Source organism: Taudactylus pleione, unplaced genomic scaffold (genome assembly GCF_031769625.1).
Source record: "Taudactylus pleione unplaced genomic scaffold, aTauple2 ptg000087l, whole genome shotgun sequence".
Taxonomy (NCBI): domain Eukaryota; kingdom Metazoa; phylum Chordata; class Amphibia; order Anura; family Myobatrachidae; genus Taudactylus; species Taudactylus pleione.
In genome coordinates this window covers 7,394,369-7,419,750 of record NW_028284489.1, presented here as the reverse complement: position 1 = coordinate 7,419,750, position 25,382 = coordinate 7,394,369, and the positions used below count along the sequence as shown (strand labels likewise).

Sequence of the window (25,382 nt, the reverse complement as noted above, 5' to 3'; positions counted from 1 at the left end):
TGGTCATTAGCCATACTCTGATGCAGACAGACTGCTGTCTATTAGTTGTCCATAATTAACCTCAGTGATGTTGTAGTAGACGTGTTAAGTCTTGTATAAAAAATCTGCTGTCTCACTGCCACCCCTTCCCCTAGATTCATCTGTAAATATGTTTAAAGATTACGAGAGAATGGCGCTGAGTTGTACGAGATATGAATTCACAGTAAAATTATATGAACAACAGTTAGAAACAGCTATTTACGCAAGTCATATGAGTAAAACAATGTTTAATTGCTATAAGGCAAAATCTTAACACTCTGTACCACATTTTCATTGTACACTCATAAACTTTTGAACCAATGTTGCTGTGAATACAAAGTCAATTTGCAACAGTGTTAATGAAAATTGCAAATATGTAACATCATACACAATATACAAAAATCAAATTATGCAGCTTTATTGACCAAAAGAAAATCATCCATAAGAATATCCTATAAGAATCAGATATAAGTAAAAGGCTATACTATCCTTTAATGCAAAGTTCCCGCCATGCCATAATGAAATATCCTCTATTTATAGTTCGCAGATGAAGAGGTCACCCTCTTACCTCTGTGGCTTATAGCTGATCGTGGATGTATTGTTGATCTTTTAAACCTCTTTTTATCACTCTTGATGTAAGATAATAATATGTGAACACCAGACCCAACTCTGTCACCCCATTGGGATGCAGTAACATAGAGCCGCTAGCCACCCATGACGATACTGGACCAGCCCAACTGGGAAATCAATACCGGAGGGAAGTTCTATAGCAGTAGAAAAATGCGGCTTGCACCACAAGTGATGCATCAAGAATAAAAGTCCTTACCTGTAAGTTTTACCAGCGGGATGCCGCTGTATACAACTTATTATATAGAGTGGCCTTCCAGAGTTTGGTTTCCTTTGATCTCCCAGCTCTGCAAGGGAACCAAGCTCCCACTGAAGATATGCTAGGACTGCATCCAGTGAGCCCCGGATCTGCTACAGAAGCTGCCAAAATGCATGTGGATAGCAACATTACTCGGCTGTTGACCGATACCAGCCTCTTCAATGACCTTAATCAATGCTTCCCTAAGACCCAGGACAAGGTCTACAGTAGATACCATTTTAGATAAATTCACATCCTGGCATGCCAAGCAAATTCCCCCCACCAGTCACTTCTCAGACCTCAACTTAGCCATCGATTTCCTGGCCACTACGTTTGAGGCGAAGCTAGCTTACTCCACAATACGCTCCTATAGCTCCGCTATAGCCCTCTTAGTCCCAGGTCTTACAGAAAGCAAACTCTACCTTAGGTCGCTGAAGGGTATCTTCCTGTCCAGACCATCGGGTCCATGCTACTCTTCCACATGGGATATTAACCCATTCCTAAATTTTCTTGCAACCATCCATTCCACTGTTGATAGCGTTCATCTTATGAAAAAACTGGAATCATTACTGGTCCTGGCCTTTGCAGCCAGGGGTGCAGAGCTTGCTTGACAGGCAGAGGCATTTAAGGGGAAGTGCGGGGATGGCGGCCATTCCCGGAAATGGGGGAATGTACACCCCGTTTTCCTGAAGTGGCTAGCCCAGGATCTCAGCTGGCCCGTGGCCCGGCGCCATCCACCATCGCGACCTTCGACAACTAATGGTCGCGATGGTGATCCCCGCCTGCTACCTCCGTTGCAGTTCTGGGATCGCAAATGCAGCTGGGAGTGTCATATACCTCCTGCTACATTTGCATTATTGCAAGGATCGCAATTGCAAAGCTGCCTGCGTGCACTACATACTACAGCATATGCCTGCGTGCAGCTTTGCAATTGCGATCCTTGCTAAATCAGGCCCTATAAGTAGAGGATATTGCATTACAGCACGGAGGGAACCTTGCATTAAAGGCTAATATAGCCTTTTACGTATATCTGATTCTTCTAGGACAATCTGTCAAAGTCAAATACAAAAACTGAATGAAGAACAATAATAAACAACTTTCTGTACATTTAAATCATATTTTATATTTTCCATATACTTAAATATTGCTTTTCAATATTATGCATTTTTATATATTCGTGTTTATATTCTTTACAAACGTTGTAAATATATCACTGCAATTACATGCATGAAAATATATTAAGTGATCACAGATTTGTGATCACTTATTTTATTCAACATTGCTTGTAGTTACAGCTTGTTTGGTAAATGTATATGCTTTCCATAAGAACCTGTTTTTTACTGTAAACTGTCAACTGCTACTTTTCCACACTGAGTTGCAACTGTCTGAGGACATGAGCACACATGGATACGACAATGATGACAAGAGATTACCATGACTCAGGAAGACAGTTGAAAGCTTGACCAGTTGCATTGATTTTACCTGTAACCTATTGTGTAGTGACCAGTTTATCTAAACTGTAATATGTGTTCCTAAGGTTACTCCTATATTGTTTGCTGTCTATAAAATATATCACACTGACCCTGCAAATCAGAACTTCACAATTATTTTACTTTAATAATTTATATGGACAATTTTCTGTTGGTCAATAGAGCTGTATAATTTGACTATTTGTATATTTTGTATGATGTTTCATATTTGCAATTTTCATTAACACTGTTGCATATTGACTGTCTGTGTTCACAGCAACATTGGTTCAAAAGTTGAGAGTACAATACTATGAAAATGTGCTACACAGTGTTAAGATTTTATCTTTATAGCAATTATGTTTAGCTCATATGACTTACTTAAATAGCTGTTTTATAACTATTGTACTGTTGTTCATATCATTTTACTGTGAACTCATATCTCATACATCTCAGCGCCATTCTCTCATAATCTTTAAACATTTTGCAATCTGTCACGATGGGAGAGGAACCCTATTATGTTTAGGAGTGGGCTACAGAGATATGGCGCTAGGAAGCACAGTCAAACAACCATTTTCTAATATGTAAATATGAATGTTAAAGGTCCTATTACAGAAATTCAGGAACAAAGCAGAAAAACAAACAGTCCAGGTTTATAAATACATCACCCTTACCAAAGGCAATATGAGATTGCACTGGCACACCCTAACTGTGAAAATATGCTGATCTAAACTGCCCGTAAATGTGTGTCAATCATTGTATATTATATAATTATTTTTTGAAGACCACATACTGTATGTTGTAGAAACTTATGGTGCCTGCAGACTAGACGACCTGCAAACGATGAAATGTCATCAACTATTTCCCTTGAACTCTCCCCGGAATTGTTTACTTCAGCGCACGCTATGAGGCCTCAGGCAGTGTCTGGTAACACAGTGGCTATTTATGCATGCCCATGCAACAGCGTTGAAACGCACTGGCACGTCTGTGTTCGCCTGACACCCCCCCCCCCGGTCACCACCCACAAACGCCACTTTCTGTCAATCACTCTGCCATGGGTCTGCGTTTCGTCTGCAGTCCCAATCACAGTGGCTGGTTTGCGCACCTGCACTGTGATGCATACACATGTGCAGAATGCAACAATCGACCAATTGCATGCATATAGGCAACTGCGTTCCTTGCTGAATCAGGCCCTCTGTTAGGTAAACGTGCTCATGGTAGGGGTACAGAGATCTCTGTTTTGGAAAAGGCTGTATAATATAAATGTTGTTCTGTATTTCTAGTTGGTGGTGTTTCTTGAAGAAATGGAAGAGAACAAACCATCTGCAAAATGGTTCATTGAAACCCAATCACAGTGGTTTTTAGAAAACGGAATCCCTGAATGGTTTCATGGCGTCATCACAAGAAAGTAAGAATCTCCAATGCATAGTGTGATTGCTGTTTCACAATATATACTGTAGGTCCAAAGAGGAGATAAGCGCTTTTATTTTACTCGGTTATATTTGCATCTCAAAAACATCATAAATCCGAACTTGTGCTAATTAGGCGAAACGAGCCGAGTCAAAAGCAAAATGCTCCTCTTTTACTCCAAACAGTGAAAAATGAAACTGAGCTGGGAACTAATCCTCATATAACAAATATGTACTGTGTGCTCAGAATTTGTGTGTTAACAATGATTTCACTATTTGAAAGATGTGGATGAAATTGTAAAACTAAGTTTAAATTGCAGTATTTATAATATTCCTTTTATTGCCAGGAGCACATGAGAAATCCGTGTTCGTCTTATACTTTCATAAGCTAACCACAGCCAAACAATATGGTTTTGGTGAATTTAGCTGCGTTCAGGGCCGCCATCAGGGGGAAAATGCCAGGACTGGAGTCCCGGGCCCCAACATAGAGGGGGGCCCACCCCTGGCAAATACTGCCAATAGCTCTCTCTGCTGGTCCGACTCCCTCTGCCTGCCGGCCTGTGTCTGCTCACACTACCTGCTGGCTGCCTGCTGCGCGTCTGGGATTTGCGTACCATTTTGGAACGCAAACCGGAAGCTCTGGCTAGTGGGCACTTCCGGGTGCCTTTAGCCGGCAGATGAACCCAGGGCCAGCACTTCTACGTCACTACTGCTTGTGGCAGCCGTGGATCTTGTAAGCTATGGCCACCATCACCGCATGCCTTCCTTTCAACTAGTCTGTCTGACTAGCTGTCCCGTCACGATAATTTTCTTGCCTGGTGCAGCAGATCCCCCCTTCCCTTCCAACTTGTCAATCACACAGGAAGCTCCGCCTCCCAGACTACATACTTTCAGGTGCCTTTAGCCCAGAAGCAGCAGCATAGCCAGCTCTGTTTCACCTCATGTCAGCATTATACCCTCCCCAGCTCTCACCTCATGTCAGCAATATCCCCTCCCCAACTTTCACCTCTTCTCAACACTATTGTCATCCTATCACAGCATTGTCCCCTTCCCAACTCTCACCTCATGTAAGCAATATTCCCTCCCTGCCTTTCACCTCTTCTCAACACGATTGCAGACCCTCCAACATGACCCGCTCCATTAGGTACACAATGCTCTGCTCCTGGACTTCCCTCCTAATTTATGATTGTAGCCACCTGTATTGAAACACCTGTCTCATCAACTACCTAGTTCAACACAGGTGTCTGCAATCATAAATTAAGAAAGAAGTCCAGGAGTAGAGCATTCTGTACCTAATGGAATTGGTCATGTTGGAGGGTAGGCTATTGTCATCCAATCACAGCATTGTCTCCTTCCCAGCTCTCACTTTATGTCAGCATTACCCCCTCCCCAACTCTCATCTCATGTCAGCAATGTGCCCTCCCCAGCTCTCATCTCAGCACTGTTCACATTCATCTCACCATTGTCTTCTACCGAGATTTCACGCCATCTCAGCACTGTCTCCTCCCCAGTTGTCACCCCATATGAGCATTGTCCCCTCCCCAACTGTCATGCCACCTCAAGCACTGTCCCCTCCCAAGCTCTCACACCATCTCAGACCTATCCCCTCCCAAGCTCTTAACCCACCTCAGCACTGTCCCCTGCCCAGCTGTCACCCAATATGAGCACTGTCCCCACCCCAGCTGTCACCCCATCTCAGCACAGGCCCCACCCCCTCAACAGACCCCACCCCCACTAGGGCTGCTTCCTTAAATTTCCTGGGCTAGTTTTCGATCCTAATCTGCCCCTGCCTGGAAAGCTGAACATCAGTGGGCCAATGCGCAGGGTGCACTTCTTAAAAACCTCAGCCTTCTGTGAATTGTTCCTGCAGATCTGCGGCACTACACCTATATGTGACATCACTATTGTGATGTTACATAGCGGTGGAGTTCTGCAACAGAATACTGTGACCTAGAGCTCCAAGTAAGTGAAGATACCATTGCAGAGAATAGGACAGAAATATCAGCAAAAGAATAAGGTAAGTATTTGGCCAAAATATTTGACAAAATTCTTTTGTGTATGGATAATGTAGCAGGGTGGGGGTGGAGGAACAGGCGGATGGGGGAACAGGCGGGGGGGCCTGCCTATTTTGTCAGTCCCGGGCCCCACAATTTCTAATGGCAGCCCTGGCTGCATTATAATAAAATCCTTTGTTTTACTTACCCGCGCTCATTCCTTTAACCTGCTAGTGCATACAATGCTTCTAACAGCACGAGGCTGCTCGGCTGGCCTTGCCCTGCTTGCAAAGGCCTTTGCCCAAGAACATCACATTCCTGCAAGTGAGAAGTGCAAAACAGATGGGATTTAAAGACTCCAAACAAGGTTGATGAGGCAGGAAGGAGAATCAGGGGCCTATGGATCTCATATAAATATAATATAGGATTTTATTCTATAGCACTTAATTTCACCCAAATTATTATTATTATTATTATTATTATTATTAATAATAATAATAATAATAGTTATTATATGTGAAAACAAAGCAGGGCAACTAGTGAAAGAGTGTACATTCCAATGGGAAAAGGGCAGATCTAAAGCAGAAGGATTGATTGTGACTCTGGATGGAGATTTGGACAGCAGTGTTAGAAGTAATAAGTGGGTTGCAGAGAGGATGTAAGGCTTGAAGGCTGGGGGAGCCTAAGAGGTTATTGGAGAAGAGACAATGAGCCATATTCAATTAGAGGCGAAGTTTTCGCCTGTCCGACTGTTCGCTTCATTCGCCTGTTTCAGAGGCGAATTTATTCGGTGCTCGTCCCCGCTTTTCGCCTAATTCAATTGCAAAACAGGCGAACACGGAAATAGGCGAATGCGGAACAGGTGAAAAGTACTGAAAGAATTGGGGAAATCAGTCTGTACCCCAGAAAAAGATGCTCTAACATAGGGAATCAATATAAATGTGTACTAATAGCCCTAATAAAACTATTTTGCGTACTTAAGTTGTGTAAATTGCTTGCTATTAGCGTTTCTGTAAAAGTGGTGAAGAATGGCATAAAGCTGTATTTTTTGGTGAAAATAAGTAGTCCTGTCAAATTTGGGGTGCTTGAAAATGGGTGCAAGCATGTTTTTATGTCTCTAAAGTGAACTTTTAAAAAATGTGAAAAATCCACCTGCTGCATTCACCTGCAATCCCAAAAACACCTGACCCATACTTGTGGACCCCCAAGAAGTCTTTTTCGCTACTTTTAATGTTTATCCCCCCACTTTTTAAATTTACACCCCAAAAATGACATGTCTTTTTCGGGGTGTTCTTAGGTTTTAGTTCTGTATTTTTTGCGTATTTGTCCTTTGGGGGGGCTGTCCCAAGGGGTCTGAGTTGTTTCCCCACGTTTGCACCCCAAAATAAAGATTTTGCATTTCTTTTCACCAGCTATTGATTGGAGAATCATTTTTGGAGAATTGTTTCCACTTAGGCGAAATTGTCCTGGAATTGAATTTGGCGAATTTTTTTTTAGGCAAATTTTTCACAAAAAAACAGGCGAATATGGCTTTTCACCTCTAATCGAATTCCCCTCTATGTGCTGGATTCTGAGAGATTGTGAGGGAGAATATGCCAACGTGTAAGTGCCAGATAGTGTAAAATAGGAACAGATTGCAGTAGTTGATGACAGAATAGATAAATGTTTTAGTTGCGTTTTGGGTAAGAAAAAGACTTATTCTATCATTATTTTGAGGGTGGAGGTAACAGAACTATAAGAGAGATAATAAGCTCACTAAAATGAGAGGTGTTCAGTTAAAAAACCAGACCAGAGCTTTGTGGAATCCCAACATATAATAGGATGAAGGTGAGAATGAATCAGTGGTGCTGAGAGACACTGAATGAACTGTTGGATAGGTAGTAGGGGAACAAAGAAAGCACTGTGTCACAAAGGACAATGGCGTAAAGCATGCATAGTTGGACTGATGAATGTGTAGATGAAGAGAGTGATGTCAAGAGCATCAACAAAGGTTCAGGAGGATGCATAAGACAAAGTGTCCCTGAGACTTTGCTGTAAATAGATTGTTGATGAGTTTAGTGAGGGCAGACTCGGTGGAATGTTGGACACAGGTGCTGACTAGAGAGGAGAGAACGTGAGATATGCAATTGTGGTTTGCAGACAAAGGAGGAGAAATAGGGTGGAAGTGTGTGATAGGGAGAGGTGAGGTAAGGAATTGGTGAGATGAGTGAGCACATGTTATAAGGAGTGTACATGTGCCAGGAGAGAGACAGGGGAGTGACAGTAAGCAGACATGCAATGCCTAAATGATATTTGTTCTAAAACAATTCCAAACTATAGTCTGATTCAGAGGTAGCCTTACTCTAAGGCTAAAAATAAAGTGTTTAACTCTAATTTACAATTTTAGAATATTATGGGAGGGGGGGGTCCTGCAAGCACAAAAGATGGTTATTTACACACAAATAAACAATTCTCACCAGCAATGATCAGACAAAACAATCATATAAAACACATGTATAAAAGTAGAACAGTAGGAAAAGAATAATCAAAATGCACTGCTACAATTATATTCTAATATAATAATAGTCTTTATAAATGTACCCAAATGACGCCTTGTGCCTCTACTACATTGCTTGCTATGAATAACTGCAATTAGTAAATAGTATAACAAAGTAATAAACCAGCCAACGGTAAGAGAGAGTTCGAAATACAAGGGGGGAATTCAGTTGGCTGTGGTAAAATGTTTGTTTACTGCCACTTCAATTTACGAACCTACTGTATCTTGCGGTAATTTTTTACTTAGTGCAGTAATGCGTGCTCCCACTTAATGCTTAAACCAATTTAAAAAGTAGTCTCGCTGTAATTTTCTACGATGTTAGCCATAATAAGTGTGGGGAAAATGGGGAAATCAGCATGTACCCCAAAAAACTGCAAATTAAAATTGGATAACAGTATAGAAGTATATTAGTGGCCAAAAGCAAAGTTAAGTGTCAAATGGTGATTTTTGTTTTTTTTATATAACATTTGAAAAAAGATAGAATGCAAGTAATATTCAGCAAATTAAATGCTTCAGATTAATTTGCAAAAAAATGGCTGTAAATTAATTTTTTTTTGTAAATTTAAGCCACTTTTAAACATTTGTTAAATAAAAACCTGTAACTCCCACGTGCAAGCCTAAAAACACCTCTCATACATACAACGACCCCATATACCTGTCCCACATCAATTAACCCATTATTCTGCATTTTGCAGAATATCACCCCAAAAAAAGACATGTCATTATTGGCCAAATTAGGCGAATTAAAAAATCCCAATCGCATAATTAATCATTTGGGGGGAACACAACATTTTTACCTTAAAATTGGGATTTTTTTTTCAAACCTGACCTGCTCAGGGGCTGTGAGAAAAAGTCATGTTAAATCTGATGGCAAATGAGCACCGCTTAATTTGCATGGCTAACTGATTACCAAAAAACTCATGGCAGGCCCCTGTAAATGGGTTAATGCGGCTAATTGAATGTGCCACTAAAACGGAGATATGTATGGTAGACAGACAAAAGTGAAAACATACTATTAAAAAACTCTGTAGTATAAAGAGAAACGAAAACACGATGCAGTATTTGAAGAGCGGATTGTAACCACGGCTGGCACCTCCATTAGGCAGCCTTAGGTAGCTACCTAAGGGTGCTGGGACCTGAGGGGGTGGCCTGCTGAAGCTGTCCTGGAGAAGGGGCATGGTCTTGGCTCTCCCAGGGTTAGGGTTTGTAGGGATAGTTATCCAAAAACTCCAGCAAAAGCCTGGAAGGCTGGGATGTAGCAAAGTAGTGGCCTGCAGTCTTTGGACAGTGTGGCAGCCTCTGGGCTATGTAGCAGCCTTGAGGGCTGGAACGCTTGGCTAGATTCGGCCTTTGGGCCGAGTAGCAGCCTTTGGGCTGTGTAGCTGCCTTGAGGGCTGGTAAACTTGACTAGATGTGACCTTTGGGCCGAGTAGCAGCCTTTGGGCTGTGTGGCATTATATAAATATAAATATATATATATATATAATATGTGAATATAATCGGCGGCACTCTGGTCAAAAGAATTCAGTCACACTAGCGTTGATTTTGAATCTACGTTTCAGTGCTTTAATTGCGCCTTCGTCAGGAAACAGCATCAAAATGATGTGTGTGTGTATGCATATATATATATATATATATATATATATATATTATATATGTGTGTGTATATATATATATATATATATAATGGGATATAGGCGCACTACAGGTCTTGTAATGTTCAAGAATGGAAGACAAGCTGTGTCAGATTTCAATGTTTCGGTCTTGCAACATTTATCTAGAGCATCTATACGTGTGTGTGTGTATGTAATATGTAATATATATATATATATATATATATATATATATATATATATAATAAGCAGGAAAACAAGAAAACGTGTCTGTCTGTTTGTCCTTTATGCACGGCTAGAGTTTTGGATTTCGCCCCACCAAATTTGGCAGGGTGGTGTACTTTGACCGGGATTAGGTTTTTGCTTATGTTTGAACTTCGTCAGGGCCACACACTGACCCACAATCCCTAAAAATGGGGACACTGTTAAATTACACAGGTTCCAGGGCTGGCTCCAGTGGAAATTGGCAGTCTGCCAAAAACATGTGTATCCTTTTAACCTCACAGGCTGAGCAAGTGTCAAACTTTGACTCATGCAAGTTCTTATTAAATCTAGAGTTAGTCCTATTTAAAGTGACCATATATATGAGACAGCCCTCTGTGTTTGCATGCAAGGGCGTAACTAGAACTTTGGGGGCCACATAGCAAGATCTTAAAAGGGCTCCCCCCAGAGGTAAAAAAAAAACCACATACATTTGCCCCCACAAAGAGCCCATTCATGTTATGCCACGCAGTAATGCCCCTTACACATTATACCACACAGTATTACACTTTACAGATTATGCAACATAGCAGTAGTGCCCCATATAACACATTATTCCACACAATAGTAGTGCCCCTTACACATTATGCCACACAGTAATGCCCCTTATAACATTATGTCCCCCCAGCAAATCACCTTTTTGTCTCTCTACAGCAGCCTCTCACCTCCCCATGTGCCATCAGTAGCCAGTAGGTGTGGATTTGTGGCCGAGCCGTCAGCTGTAATTAGCTGGCAGGCAGTAGCAGACATGGACAGACAGCGCTGACGCAATTTGAATCTGGCGCTGGTCACGATCGCGGATCAATAGGAGCTTGCGGACCGACAGCCAATCAGGAACTGCCACCTGGTCGGCGAGCTCTTATTGCTGCGCGTCTGGCGGTGCTGAGCTCCGGGGCTTTGCAGTGCAGACACAGCAGGGAGGGATCTGAATGTGCTTGACGTGTAAACAGCAGCCTGTGAAGGTTATCGGGGGCTGAACGCCATCTCAGTGTGGCGTTCAGTAACATCATCAAGTTCCGAAAAAAATGCTTTTTCGGAACTTGATGAATAGCACTGACACTTAAGTAAGTGATGATGAATAGACTCTAAGGGCCTGATTCAGAGCCGGACGCAATTAGCACTCGCTCGTCCAGAAAATAGGGGTGGCTATTAAAATCAACCGTTCGCTCTTTGCGGTCTGTTCACGCCTCTAGGTCTGAATGAGCGAACCAAACTTGCGGTCGTTTTTTTAAAAAATACGCCCCCTGGCCGCTCGCATCCTACGTCATGTCCGCTATTTATTAGATTAATCGAGTACATCGACCAGGGTATGAACTGCTCGCTATTCTTGGGGTCGGTTTTTGCTACCACAATTTTGCGAGCAGTTCTGGCTATAAAATAACCCAGTGACGTGGTCAATGACGCTGCTATTTTAATTATGCACACCCATAAAACGCCCATTTTGACCTTTAAGCACACCTGCGTTCGGATCTCCACTCCCCGTTTTCAAGCACCTTCCCCCGTTACCACCCACATACGCCTAGTCCTGTCACTCAAATTATCAGGCATTCGCTATTTTGCAAGCACATGAATTTCGACCGCACTGACTGGTTCGCGCATGCGTATAACGATCCGTACGCATGCGCAGTTGGGCAAACATCGCTCGGAGCGAACGAGCGGCCGCTTACGAGCGGCTCTGAATCAGGCCCTAAGTCACTAACAATTAACATTATTATATGTGTCAGCATACCATGCTGTGGTCACATGTTTTACTTGAGATTACATCATGTTTGTGGAAACATTCTTTCCCTCTTTAACACTTACATGGATTTTTTTAGAGAACTATAATCAGGCAATTACAGTTACATCCATTAGTCAGCTTTTGTATCAGCTGCAGCAAATACAGCAAAGAAAAAATAGGGTCAGACATGAAAAGAGTTGACCTATGCCAAAGGTTCCCAAACTCTATTACAGTTCAGGTTTTAAGGATATCCATGCTTGTGTCCAGATGGTTCAATCAAATTGACTAATGTACTAATTAAGTCACCTGTGCTCAAACATGGATATCCTTAAAACGTGGACTGTCATGGACTGTTTGGGAACCTCTGACCTATGCTATACCTTTAGTATCTAATATTGCCTTTTGGTAGTAAAATTATTTAGTATGTTCATAAAAAACATATATTTGATAATGTTTGTTACAAAGAAACCAAGTTTCTGATTTTATTTTGCATCATGTTCAAATAAAGATTTTCTGTTTTCTTCATATAAACCAGAGTTTCCCAAACTTCGAAATTACAGTCCAGGTTTTAGTGATACTTGCTTGATCACATGTGACTAATACCTCTTTCACACTGCCAGCAATAACCCGATGCGACCCGGGAACCGTTCACAGCATAGGAAGCGTAGGCGCTTAGATGATCTCATCTCTAAGCATTGGTTCATTACATGACGGTGGTGAAGACATTGACGGGTCAATACGCTGGGTCGACAGCCAGTCTGAAAGGGGTCTCAGCTGGATCGCACCCATGTACAAAATCCTGGGTGTGTCTTGGCAATGCGGTGTGAGAGGGATATTTATTAGAGCCCGCCAATTTGATTTAACCATCTGTACTCAAGCATGGATATCCTTAAAACCTGGACTGCAATAGAGCAATTTGGGAAACTCTGGTATCATGAAATCTATCATGAAACATTGCAGAATTGTGGGTTCCTCGGCAAGGAGAACAATAGAAAATGCATTTTTTTAACGTTAAATATGAATGTTGTTGTTGTTGATTTACCTTCATTACCTTTTTATTTCACAACAGCCTAAATAAAAAAAAGCATATGTTTTTGTTGTTATTATAGGGATGCAGAAGATTTACTAATAGATAAGGATCCTGGATGTTTTCTTATCAGAGTTAGCGAAAGCAGAATCGGGTACAGCTTATCCTACAGGTAATGTGTTATTAGGGACTGACCATCAATGTTTGAATGTTTCTCCTCCCCATGTAGACACTGGGCCTGATTCAGAGAGGGACTGTATTGCAATTACTCAGCCTGGCCGGTTCCTGGCAGCTTGCGAGGCCAGGAAATCTGCGTCCACCAATGCAGTCCATGGGCTCATCAATTTTGGAAAACAGGGGTGGCGCCCCCATTTCCAGGAATGCTTGCCAGGAATGCCCCCAAGCACTGGGGCATGAGACCCTGCTAGCGAACTCACAGATGAGGGCTGCACATACGCTAGTGTACATCTCTGAATCTAGCCCACTGTGCGTGACTAATCATAATTATTTTAACGTTTCACTTACTATCACTCCTGTATTCACTTACTATCACTCCTGTATTCCCCCTTAATTATGAAAATGTTTCATTTTTTTCCCCTCAAATGCTAGAGCCTCATTTATGCAATAATTCATGAGAGGATCAGAGCTTTCCTTATTTAATGTGTTCTATTTGCACAGATACATTGATATTTGTGCACATTTCCATGAAGGCTATGTCTGTATAAATCAGGCACAGCAACGGGACGGCCTAGGGGCACAACTGTACCGGGCCCCGAGGTTCTAAGGGGCCCTGGAGTGTATCCACTGCCTGTGCTTCTGCTGCAGTGACCAGCAGGGTGCAGGCATGGTAGAGCTTATATCCCCTTCACGCTAGCGACCTGGAAGTGACGTGAGTGAGGGCGGAAGTGTAGTTCTATGCCCATAAAGGCCACTCTTCAGGCTCGGTGGCTCGCTACACTCACCACAAGGTTGTATTCCCCCTTTATGCCCACATGGATGGTAGGGAATGACGTTGGACAGTAGCTGATGACGTTAGTGTCCTCTACGCGAAGGGAATCTAGACACTACCGTGCAGGCATGTACAGGGCCCCTGCTGATCACTGCAGCAGCAATGCAGGCAGTGGCGGAGAGACACTGTATTGCACCCGGCACCGGTAGTGGGCGGTGCAATAAAGTATTTTTAGTTTGTTGCTGTGCAGCGCACGTGACGTCATGATGTCACACTCGCCGCACCCCTGAAAGATCGAGCAGAGGGACTGCGGCAGGGGCAACCAGACATAGAATAAGGTAAGTAAGTGTGGGGGCTGGAGGGACAGAAGTGGTCTCTGGATGGAGAGACAGAAGGGGGGCTAGGACTGAGGAGACACAGGGCACCTGGATAGATACCAAAGGGGATGAGGCTAGGGACCCGGGGATATGGCCCTGAGTATTATGAAAGAGGCTTCCCAATGAAAGCAATGAAGGATGTGGTGCTAAAACGATTCTGCAGCTACAGATAAACTTTAAAAGCAACCGAAAATGTGCAACCTCCTCCCCCTAAAGTAAATGTAAATCTTTCCTACTGTAAAAGTTGCCATCATTATGCTTACTCTTACAAATGCAGGTTAGATACATAATGCCACAAAGTTGGTAGAAAACATGTTTGTAAAGTAATGCTAGATGCACACTTGTCGATATAAAATTCGATTGATCGACCTAGGATATATTGCAAGTGCATCAGCGGGTGTGTACACCCGGTATATGTCTGTGAACGACGTTGTTCACAGCAAATTAAGTTGTCAGCCGGGGCTGCAACAGTGCATCGTCGGGGCCCAAACCTACGGTTGGGAAGGGACTGGTGATACTATTCTTACATCACAGTCATTACTGCATGATTTTAGATGAGTAAATAGGCCCCTAAATCCTAATCCTAATCGCCGCAATCAATATTTTCTTTATTTTCATTTAAGCTCTAGGGCAAGAAGGAAGGTGTCCTGGGATCTCTCATCTATAGCAATGTTTGATAGTATTTTTCTGTGACAATAGTCCACTTACAGTATTCTGTATGTATAATTTCTCTTTTGCTACCTTTGTAGAGCGTCCGATCGCTACAGGCATTTTATGATTGATGTTTTGAAGGATCAACAATGCAAACTTTCAGGGGATTCAAGAGTCCACAGGATACTAGAGGACCTAGTACAGTTTCATAAACAGTCTCCCTTTTACCCTTATAATGAACTCTTAACTCATCCTTGTGGTCAGGTATGTCTCACAGTCAGTCTGTTTATATATTTTAGTGCAAAACACATATTTCACTGTTTACAAAGCTATTCATTTTACTAAAAATAACTACCTGAAATATAGTGAGTTATAATATGTTATGTCTAAAGCTGGCCACACATCTAAAGATTATCTTTCCAACCAGCCAACTAGTTGATCGGTTGGAATGAAAATCTGGTAAGGTATGGAAGCAAATGACAATCAGCAATTTGCTCCTAAATGCTGGAAAATGGACAAAAACTGTTGTTTGAACAAATAGTTTAGATCAAACATTTAACAAACATGTCTGACGACCATTATCATCTGTTTTCTGGCATTTAGGAGCAAATTGCTGATCATCATTTACTCCCATACATTACCAGATTTTCATTCCAACCAATCAACAAGTTGGCTGGTTGGATGTAAGTTGGTCTAGTGTGTGGCCAGCTTTAGTCTGGGTAGCCACTTGCCGATGTATTGGTAACGGATATGCAGCACAGCCGATACCGATATAGCTGAAAGATATATTGGTACGTCTGACCCTGTGTACAGGCGACCCGCCGCCTGCCCGTATACTGCTGCAGAGGCCGCTGACACTGACATTACAACTGTACAGGCCCAGTTATGATGTCAGGACAGACATATCAAGCAGCCGATTGGTAAATGTGTATCGGCCGTCTCATCTTTAAAGTGTGTACCCAGCATTAGTTTACACTGACATAGGGCCGTATTCAATTAGCCGCGATGGTTTCCGCCGATTACGTCATTTCGCTAGACAAGAACTGATCCCCGTATTCAATGCCAAAGACTTGTCCCCGGTGCAAAAAGTCTGCGCCTTGGAACTAGCATAAAGGATTCGCCTCTGAATGCAGGCGAAAAAAAGTGCAGATTTGGGTTGCGGGAACCCCCCTGCACCCTTGGGACAGTCCCCCTTAGGTAAACTGTGTCAAAAAAGTTTAAAAAATACTTTAGATCACCCCAAAAAAGTACTTTCGTTTTGGGGGCGAAAGAGTCCAAAGTTGGGGGACAAACTTTCAAAACTAGCGAAATAGATTCCAAGGGGTCCCCCAAGTATGCCCCAGGTGTTCTTTTGATTGCAGGCGTTTGCTGAAGGTGCATTTTTTAAGTTTTTTAAAACCTCACTTTAGAGATTTTTAACCATGCTTGCACCCATTTTCATGTACCCCAAATTTGCTGGGACTAGTTATTTTTGCCAAAAATAACTGCTAAATGCTATTCTTCAACACTAGCAGCTATTGAGAGCATTTAAGCACACCAAATATCCCCAGCAGGGCTATTCGGGGGTACCCATAGTGATCCCCCATGTCAGTCCATCTTTTGGGGGGTGTCCGGCTGATTTCCCCAAATCTTACAGCACTTTTCGCCTATTTGAGTTTCGCCGGGTCCTGTTTTCGGTCCTTTGGAATTGAACAGGGCGAAAAGCGGACTCATGCTAGAAAAGCGTTTTCTCCAAAAACACGCGATGTAGGCGGAAAGTCCGGCAGGCGAAAAGGACGGGACTTTTCGCGGCTAATTGAATATGCCCGATAGTTGCAAACAGTAAGAAAAGAAATCTTTCTGATATTTTTTACTATTAAACTATACATGGGAAACTCGAGAAGCACCTTTCTGATGTTGATTGAAATTAGACTGATTATTGATATCAAAGTTCCAAAGATTAATCTGTTTACTGCCCTGATAAGACAAGCGCTCCCAATGTGGCTCAAAGGAAAGACAGATTTGATGCAGATGAATGTTTATATAACATGTTAAAATAAATAGATCAATCCCTAGTAGTTTCCTCTGCAAAAAAAAAAATAAAAGGCAAAAATGTGTTCTCCATATGGTAAATGTAAAAATACAAATTGTGACCCTTTGAGGTGAGGAAAACTTTTCTGCATCAGTGAGCTCAACATTGTTGTTAAAGATATTGGACATTGGGCCTGATTCAGAGCCGCTCGTAAGCGGCCGCTCGTTCGCTCCGAGCGATGTTTGCCCAACTGCGCATGCGTACGGATCGTAATACGCATGCGCGAACCAGTCAGTGCGGCCGAAAATCGTTTGTTCGCTAAATAGCGAATGCCTGCTATTTTGAGTGACAGGAGGAGGCGTATGTGGGTGGTAACAGGGGAAGGTGCTTGAAAACGGGGAGTGGAGATCCGAACGCAGGCGTGCTTAACGGTCAAAACGGGCGTTTTATGGGTGTGCATAATTAATACAGCAGTGTCATTGACCACGTCACTGGGTTATTTTATAGTCAGAACTGCTCGCAAGATTGTGGTAGGAAAAACCAACCACATGAATAGTGAGCAGTTCATACGCTGGTCGATGTACTCGATTAATCTAATAAATAGCGGACATGACTTAGGGGGCGTAGTTATCCAAAAAACGACCGCAAGTTTTGTTCGCTCGTTCAGATATAGAGGCGTGAACAGACCGCAAAGTGCGAACGGTTCATTTGAATAGCCACCCCCTTTTCCTGAACGACCGTCCGCAAATTGCATCCGGCTCTGAATCAGGCCCATTATTCATAGTTGGATGCAGATTCTGTTTGGAGATTCAGAGTCGGTCACATTCAGCGGCGTCCAAGTGGGGAGGGATGTTGTGGCCACACTGGAAGGAGGCGTGGCCTGCGGCCCAAGCCCCCGTGGCCCTGCGCTTCTTACTGGGAGGGCCGGGGGTTGAGGGTGCAGGAGGTGTGGACTGCCCTGTGTGCAGTGCTGGGTCCCTCACTGTGACAGGAGCCGAGTACTGCACTTAATACTACAATGCAGCACTCCTGTCACTGAGGGGGAGTCTGCACCTTGGTGTTACCCCACGGTGGGTGACACCCGGGTGCGGCCCGCACCCCCCGCATGACGCCACTGGTCACATTCACTAGTTTGTAGCTGCTACTCCCTCACCTTTACCTACCTGGGTCAGCTGCAGTTGGAATATGCCTGGAGGCGTGGCTTCACTGTGAGAACTAGAAATCACAGGTTCACAATGGAAACACATTACAGCTAATGACCAGATAGTGCAGGTAATAAGCACCCAAGTAGCTTGGAGCATTTGAAATACAAAGCAAAGCAGATGCCAATAGAATTTTTTTTTTACAACACTAGTAAATAGATGTTCAGACTTCCCCTTGCCTAACTTGGTGTGGAGTAGGGGTGTGCACCGGCCACTTTTCGTGTTTTGTGTTTTGGTTTTGGATCTGGATCTTTCTTCGTGTTTTGGATCTGGATTGGTTTTGCCAAAACCACCCTTCCGTGTTTTGGGTTCTGGGTTTTGTGTTTTGGATCTGTATTTTTTTGAAAAAAAGCATAAAAACAGCTAAAATCACAGAATTTGTAGGTTTTTCTGCTCCTATGCTATTATTAACCTCAATAACCTTAATTTCCACTCATTTCCAGGCTATTCTGAACACCTCACACCTCACAATAGTGTTTTTATGTCCAAAAGGTTGCACCGAGGTAGCTGGATGACTATGCTAAGCGACACGAGTGGGTGGCACAAACACGTGACCCATCTAGGCGTGATACTGCAGTGGCAGACAGGATGGCAGTTTGAAACACTAGGCCCCAAACTGTACATAATGCAAAGAAAAAAAAGAGGTGCAAGATGGAATTGTCCTTGGGCCCTCCCACCCACCCTTATGTTGTATAAACAGGACATGCACACTTTAACAAAGCAATCATTTCAGCGCCAGGGTCTGCCACACAACTGTGGCTGAAATGATTGGTTCGTTTGGGCCCGCACAAAACAAGCTGGCAATTAATGTGTCCCTGCACAAACTGGCTCTACGGAGGCAAGATGTCATCCTCATCCTCCTCATCCACCGATTCCTCACCCTCTTCAGTGTGTACATCCTCATCCTCACAAAGTATTAACTCGTCCCCACTTGAATCCACCACCACAGGTCCCTCTGTACGTTCTGGAGGCTGGTCTCCCTGGAAGAGCTGATAATTCATTTTGATGAACATCATCTTCTCCACATTCTGTGGAAGCAGACAAGGTTCCCGGCTGCACTAAACACTCTTTCGGAGTACACACTGGAGGGGGGGCAACTCAGGTAAAATAGAGCCAGTTTGTACAGGGGCCTCCAAATTGCCTCTTTTTCCTGCCAGTACAGGTATGGACTGTCTGACATGCCTACTTGGATGCTGTCACCGATGTAATCCTCCACCATTCTGTCAATGGTGACAGTATCATATGCAGTGACAGTAGACATGTCAGAAATTGTTGCCAGGTCCTTCAGTCCGGACCAGATGTCCAAACTTGGTCCTGCCTGCCCTGCATCACCGCCAGCGGGTTGCTTAGGATACCTAAGTTTTTTCCTGGCAGCCCCAGTTGCGGGAGAAAATGAAGAAGGAGCTGTTGACGTGTCACGTTCCGCTTCAGCTGACAGTGTGTTCACCAGCAGGTCTTTGCACCTCTGCAGGCTTGTGTCGGCCGGAAAGAGAGACACCACATAGGCTTTAAACCTAGGATCGAGCACGGTGGCCAAAATGTAGTGGTCTGATTTCAACAGATTGACCACCCTGGAAACCTGGCAAAGCGAATGAAGGGCTTCATCCACAAGTCCCACATGCCGAGCGGAATCGCTCCGTCTTAGCTCCTCCTTCACTTTCTCCAGCTGCTTCTGCAAAAGCCTGATGAGGGGAATGACCTGATTCAAGCTGGCAGTGTCTGAACTGACTTCACGTGTGGCAAGTTCGAAGGGCTGGAGAACCTTGCACAACACGGAAATCATTCTCCACTGCGCTTGAGTCAGGTGCATACCCCCTCCTTTGCCTATGTCATAGGTGGATGTATAGGCTTGAATGGCCTTTTGCTGCTCCTCCATCCTCTGAAGCCTTTAGAGGGTTGAGTTCCACCGCGTCACAACCTCTTGCTTCAGGTGATGGCGGGGCAGGTTCAAGAGTGTTTGCTGGCGCTCCAGTCTTCGGCACGCAGTCGCTGAATGGCGAAAGTGGCCTGAAATTTTTCGGGCCACCCAAAGCGTCTCCTGCACGCCCCTGTCGCTTTTCAGAAAATTCTGCACCACCAAGTTTATTGTGTGAGCAAAACATGGGACGTGCTGGAATTTGCCCAGATGTAATGCCCGCACAATATTGGTGGCGTTGTCAGATATCACAAATCCCCAGGAGAGTCTAAGTGGGGTAAGCCACTGGGCGATGATTTCCCTCAGTTTCTCTAAGAGGTTGTCGGCGGTGTGCCTCTTACTGAAACCGGTGATACACAGCGTAGCCTGCCTTGGAACGAGCTGGCGTTTCTGAGATGCTGCGACTGGTGACGCTGCTGCTGTTGCTGCGTAAGGTGATACATCTACCCAGTGGGCTGTCACAGTCATATAGTCCTTAGTCTGCCCTGTTCCACTTGTCCACATGTCCGTGGTTAAGTGGACATTGGGTACAACGGCATTTTTCAGGACACTGAGGACACTTTTTCTGACGTTTCTGTACAGTCTCGGTATCGCCTGCCTAGTGAAGTGGAATCTAGACGGGATTTGGAACCGGGGACACACTACCTCCAGCAATTGTCTAAATCCCACTGCACTAATGGCGGATACCGGACGCACGTCTAACACCAACATAGCAGTCAAGGCCTCAGTTATACGTTTTGCTTCAGGATGACTGCTGATAGTACTTCATCCTCCTCGCTAAGGACTGTTGGAGGGTCAATTGTTTAGTAAAAGTAGTGGTGTTCCTACTTCCTCTCTGGGATGATGAACGACTCCCAGCAGCAGCAACAGCAGCAGCGGCAGCAGGAGGCGTAGCAATGCAGGATCCTCCGGAGGAATCCGGGATAGGAGAGTCAGTCATGCCAGTGACATGGCCTGCAGGACTACTTCCGATCCTGACTAAGGAGGAAATTGACGAGGAGGGAGTTGACGGTGTGGTTTGCAGGCGCTTGGATACAACAGGACAACAGGATTTAGGTGTCCCTGGACTGCTTACGGTCTTAGCCAAAGTTTCTGAACTTGACAGTAACTTATTATGAACGCGCTGCAGGTGCCGTATAAGGGAGGATGTTCCTAGGTGGTTAACGTCCCTACCTCTACTTATTCCACCTTTACATAAGGTACATATGGCAAGACAGTTGTTGTCCGGATTTGGATAGAAATATTGCCAGACCAAAGAGGTGGAATGTTTGGTCTTCTGCCCAGGCATGACCGTGATGGGCTTTTTCATCCCACGGACAACAACTGTCTCCCCCGGAGCCTGATTTAAACAAACCACATCACCATCAGAATCCTCCTCGCCAACTTCCTCCTCAGCGCCAGCTACACCAGTATCCTCATCCTGTTGTACTTCAACAGTGACATCTTCAATTTGCATATCAGCAAGTGGACTGTGGGTGCTCCTTTCAGCACTTGCAGGGGGCGTGCAAATGGTGGAAAGAGCCACCTCTTCCCGTCCAGTGCTGGGAAGGTCAGGCATCACAACCACCACCACACTTGGACTCTCCTTGGGGATTTGTGATATCTTCTTAGAAAGCACAGTTCTTCGCTGTGCTTTTGCCAGCTTAACTCTTTTGATTTTTTTAGTGGAAGGAGGGCTTCCATCGTCATGTGAAGCTGAACCACTAGTCATGAACATACTAGGGATCGACCTTAGCCGTTCCTTGCCACTCCGTGTCGTAAATGGCATATTGGCAAGTTTACGTTTCTCTTCAGCTGATTTAAATGTTTTTTTCAAGGTCATTTTACTGAACTTTGTCATTTGGGATTGTATGTGCCCTCTATTATGACATTGGGCATCGGCCTTGGCAGACGACGTTGATGGCATGTTATCGTCTATGTCATGACTAGTGGCAGCAGCTTCAGCACTAGGAGGAAGTGGTTCTTGATCTTTCTCTATTTTATTTTTATCGGAGAAAGTTTGGTCCTCCATTTATGTTATATCGATTTGATATATACGTGCGGCTAAACACAGAAAATATTTCTTTATTTTTGCTGGAGAGTAGTGCACTTTGTGGGTTACACCAGCCTTTAAGAAATGAGCCAGCCGGCTCTTTACTTATGGGACACAGGCGCACGCTTGGCGCTGCTCCTTTGTTGATGCACGTGCGGCTACTGTGCACACAATTCACAAACACAGAAAATTATTTTTTTTTTGGTTTGGACTGGAGTGTACTTTGGGGGTTACAGCACCCTTTAACGGTCAAGCCAGCCGGCCCTTTACTTATGACACAGGCGCACGCTTGGCACTACTTTGTTGATGCACGTGCGGCTACTGCGCACACAATTCACAAACACAGAAAATAATTTTTTTTTTGGTTTGGACTGGTGTGTACTTTGGGGGTTACAGCACCCTTTAATGGTCAAGCCAGCCAGCCCTTTACTTATGACACAGGCGCACGCTTGGCACTACTTTGTTGATGCACGTGCGGCTACTGCGCACACAATTCACAAACACAGAAAATATATATTTTTTTGGTTTAGACTGGAGTGTACTTTGGGGGTTACAGCACCCTTTAATGGTCAAGCCAGCCGGCCCTTTACTTATGACACAGGCGCACGCTTGGCACTACTTTGTTGATGCACGTGCGGCTACTGCGCACACAATTCACAAACACAGAAAATATATATTTTTTTGGTTTAGACTGGAGTGTACTTTGGGGGTTACAGCACCCTTTAATGGTCAAGCCAGCCGGCCCTTTACTTATGACACAGGCGCACGCTTGGCACTACTTTGTTGATGCACGTGCGGCTACTGCGCACACAATTCACAAACACAGAAAATATTTTTTTTTTTGGTTTGGACTGGAGTGTACTTTGGGGGTTACAGCACCCTTTAACGGTCAAGCCAGCCGGCCCTTTACTTATGACACAGGCGCACGCTTGGCACTACTTTGTTGATGCACGTGCGGCTACTGCGCACACAATTCACAAACACAGAAAATAATTTTTTTTTTGGTTTGGACTGGAGTGTACTTTGGGGGTTACAGCACCCTTTAACGGTCAAGACAGCCGGCCCTTTACTTATGACACAGGCGCACGCTTGGCACTACTTTGTTGATGCACGTGCGGCTACTGCGCACACAATTCACAAACACAAAAAAAATATTATTTTTTTAGCACTTGGGGGGGAGCACCCCTGATGGACAGAGCACCCCCTGGACAGCACCCCTTTAGGACTGGGACACTGCACAGGACTTTGGAGTGGACACAGCCCCTATGGACAACTGACTGCACAACACAGTCCAGCCAGCCCCTATGGACTTTGAAGTAGTGGACACAGCCCCTATTAACAACAGCAGCACAGCACAACACAGCCAGCCCCTATGGACTTTGAAGTAGTGGACAACAGCAGCACTACACTACACTACACTACACTACACAGCCCAGCCAGCCCTAACTCCCACCCTCCCTCTTCACTGTCCACAGCCGAGTGAGAAAATGGCGCCGACGCGGGTACCTTATATAGGATCCAAAACCCGCGAGACTCGGAAGGCGGGAAGATGACGTTTTGCCTCGATTTCAGAATCCGAGTCAGGCGGGAAAAGTCGAGCCTGACTCGGATCGGACTCGGATCGGGGGGGCTCGGGGGGGTTCGGATTTCAGAAATCCGAACCCGCTCACCCCTAGTGTGGAGCAATCTTTATTTGTGTAAAATGAGTGTTCAATGTAATGTAATGTGACTTTTATACACAGCTGCTGCAGTTTTACTGTATTTGCATAAAAAGGTGTGCTTTTAACGCTGCAATGCATAGCAGAGTAGTGATGAACGGGTGACACACACAATGCTACTACTGGTGCATGCAAAAGTGAAGGGTTGGTAGGAGAAGGCGTGAGACAGAGTGTGTAACAATTCCACCCATCCCAAACAGCTCATCTGCAATGTTGGGAGTTGTGTTGATTGGTAAATTAGCTTCTGAGAAAAATAGGCATTAGTATGTGTGTGTATGTATTTGTGTACTGTAGTATCAAGTTTAGACTAAGCTCCACTGGGGCAGGGAGTGACGTACAGTACAGTAGATTAATCAGAATAACCCAAGATTGCTGGCTCATTCTCTGCAATAATGTAAAGCCTAATTAGGAGAAAGGCGTTCTATAAATAAATATTATTTTGCTTGTAAATAAAATCACACTGAAAATCTGGGAATACTGACATTTTCCATGTACATCCACTAATATTGCTGAAAGTCCAGATTGCTAACTTCAATAAAATCAGTATTTTGTCTGGCTTGTGAATACTGCTCTTAGAAATGACACCAAGTGGGGTGAAGAACATCTGCTGTTTTCACTGGAACACAATGCAATATAATGGTGGAACTTCTGTATATTTTGGTGGCAATTCAGTTTTTTTTCCTTTGGGATATTTTACAACTCTTTAAAGGGTAAAATAGAAATTGTCTCACCAATTGAAACAAGTAAAAATGTGATAACACGAGCACTGATACAGAGGCACGCTATACATGACTCCATCTAACATCACCTACTCTGTTATAGAAAACAACATCTGCTGCCGATTATGAGGAATTATTTGAACACTTAAAGACATTTGTTGCACCATTTCAAAATCCAGTGAGTGCATCCGTCAGCACAGTAGGTACATCTGGACTAACCCTGGATACAAATCTGCCCCCTGTACCACCCAGAAGACTTCACTCTCCTGATGACGTCAATTCCCAAATGGTTAACCTCTCGGGCAATCTTCCTCCAGCTCCTCCAGGCAGCAGACTCTATCCTTTACTGCCTACACAATCCCAGACATCAAGCAACGCTGTAAGTATAAGTGCTTATTTATTTAGGTATGTCTCCAGGAGCATAGCAAAGCTATTGTAGCATGTACGGGACACTTTACACTAACAGTAGTTATAACTAAATTGTTGGCTAATAACTTCTTTCATTCTGATTTTCAGAATAGATTCGGACCAAATAGAGAATATAGTTATAAGAGTCGTGCCCAGATTTTAAATTGTATACATTTATCATTGCCATGCAGCAGAACATTTGATAATTGGTGTTCAAAAATGTTTGCCTTCTCTTCTTAATTTTAATTCTGAATAATTTATCCAACTGAAATATGTCATTAAGGTTACTAAGGAATCAATCTCTTACCTCAAACCCAAATAAGGCCAGAAACTGCAACAAAAACCCCAAAAGTATGAGAAAAGTGATATTCTTTCTCTATGATATTTCCAAAACAACCAATAAATATCTCCATGTTGCAGAGTATTGTACATCTAGATTATTTATGGGCAGCACAATGTGCCTTGGTTTTGCACCACTTGTGCACCTACCT

At 43.9% G+C, this 25,382-nt stretch overlaps 1 protein-coding gene across 3 annotated transcripts in view; it reads left to right on the top strand.

The window, feature by feature from the left end:
- The window catches only part of HSH2D (hematopoietic SH2 domain containing), a 66,783-nt gene that overhangs the window by 31,383 nt on the left and 10,018 nt on the right, over nucleotides 1-25,382 (top strand). For all 3 annotated transcript variants that reach the window (XM_088469006.1, XM_088469007.1, XM_088469008.1), the window contains exons 2-5: nucleotides 3,633-3,757; nucleotides 12,992-13,081; nucleotides 14,985-15,150; nucleotides 24,587-24,862. In XM_088469006.1, coding sequence (XP_088325132.1) covers nucleotides 3,633-3,757; nucleotides 12,992-13,081; nucleotides 14,985-15,150; nucleotides 24,587-24,862 — 657 coding nt within the window. The remainder of the gene's footprint in view (nucleotides 1-3,632; nucleotides 3,758-12,991; nucleotides 13,082-14,984; nucleotides 15,151-24,586; nucleotides 24,863-25,382) is intronic.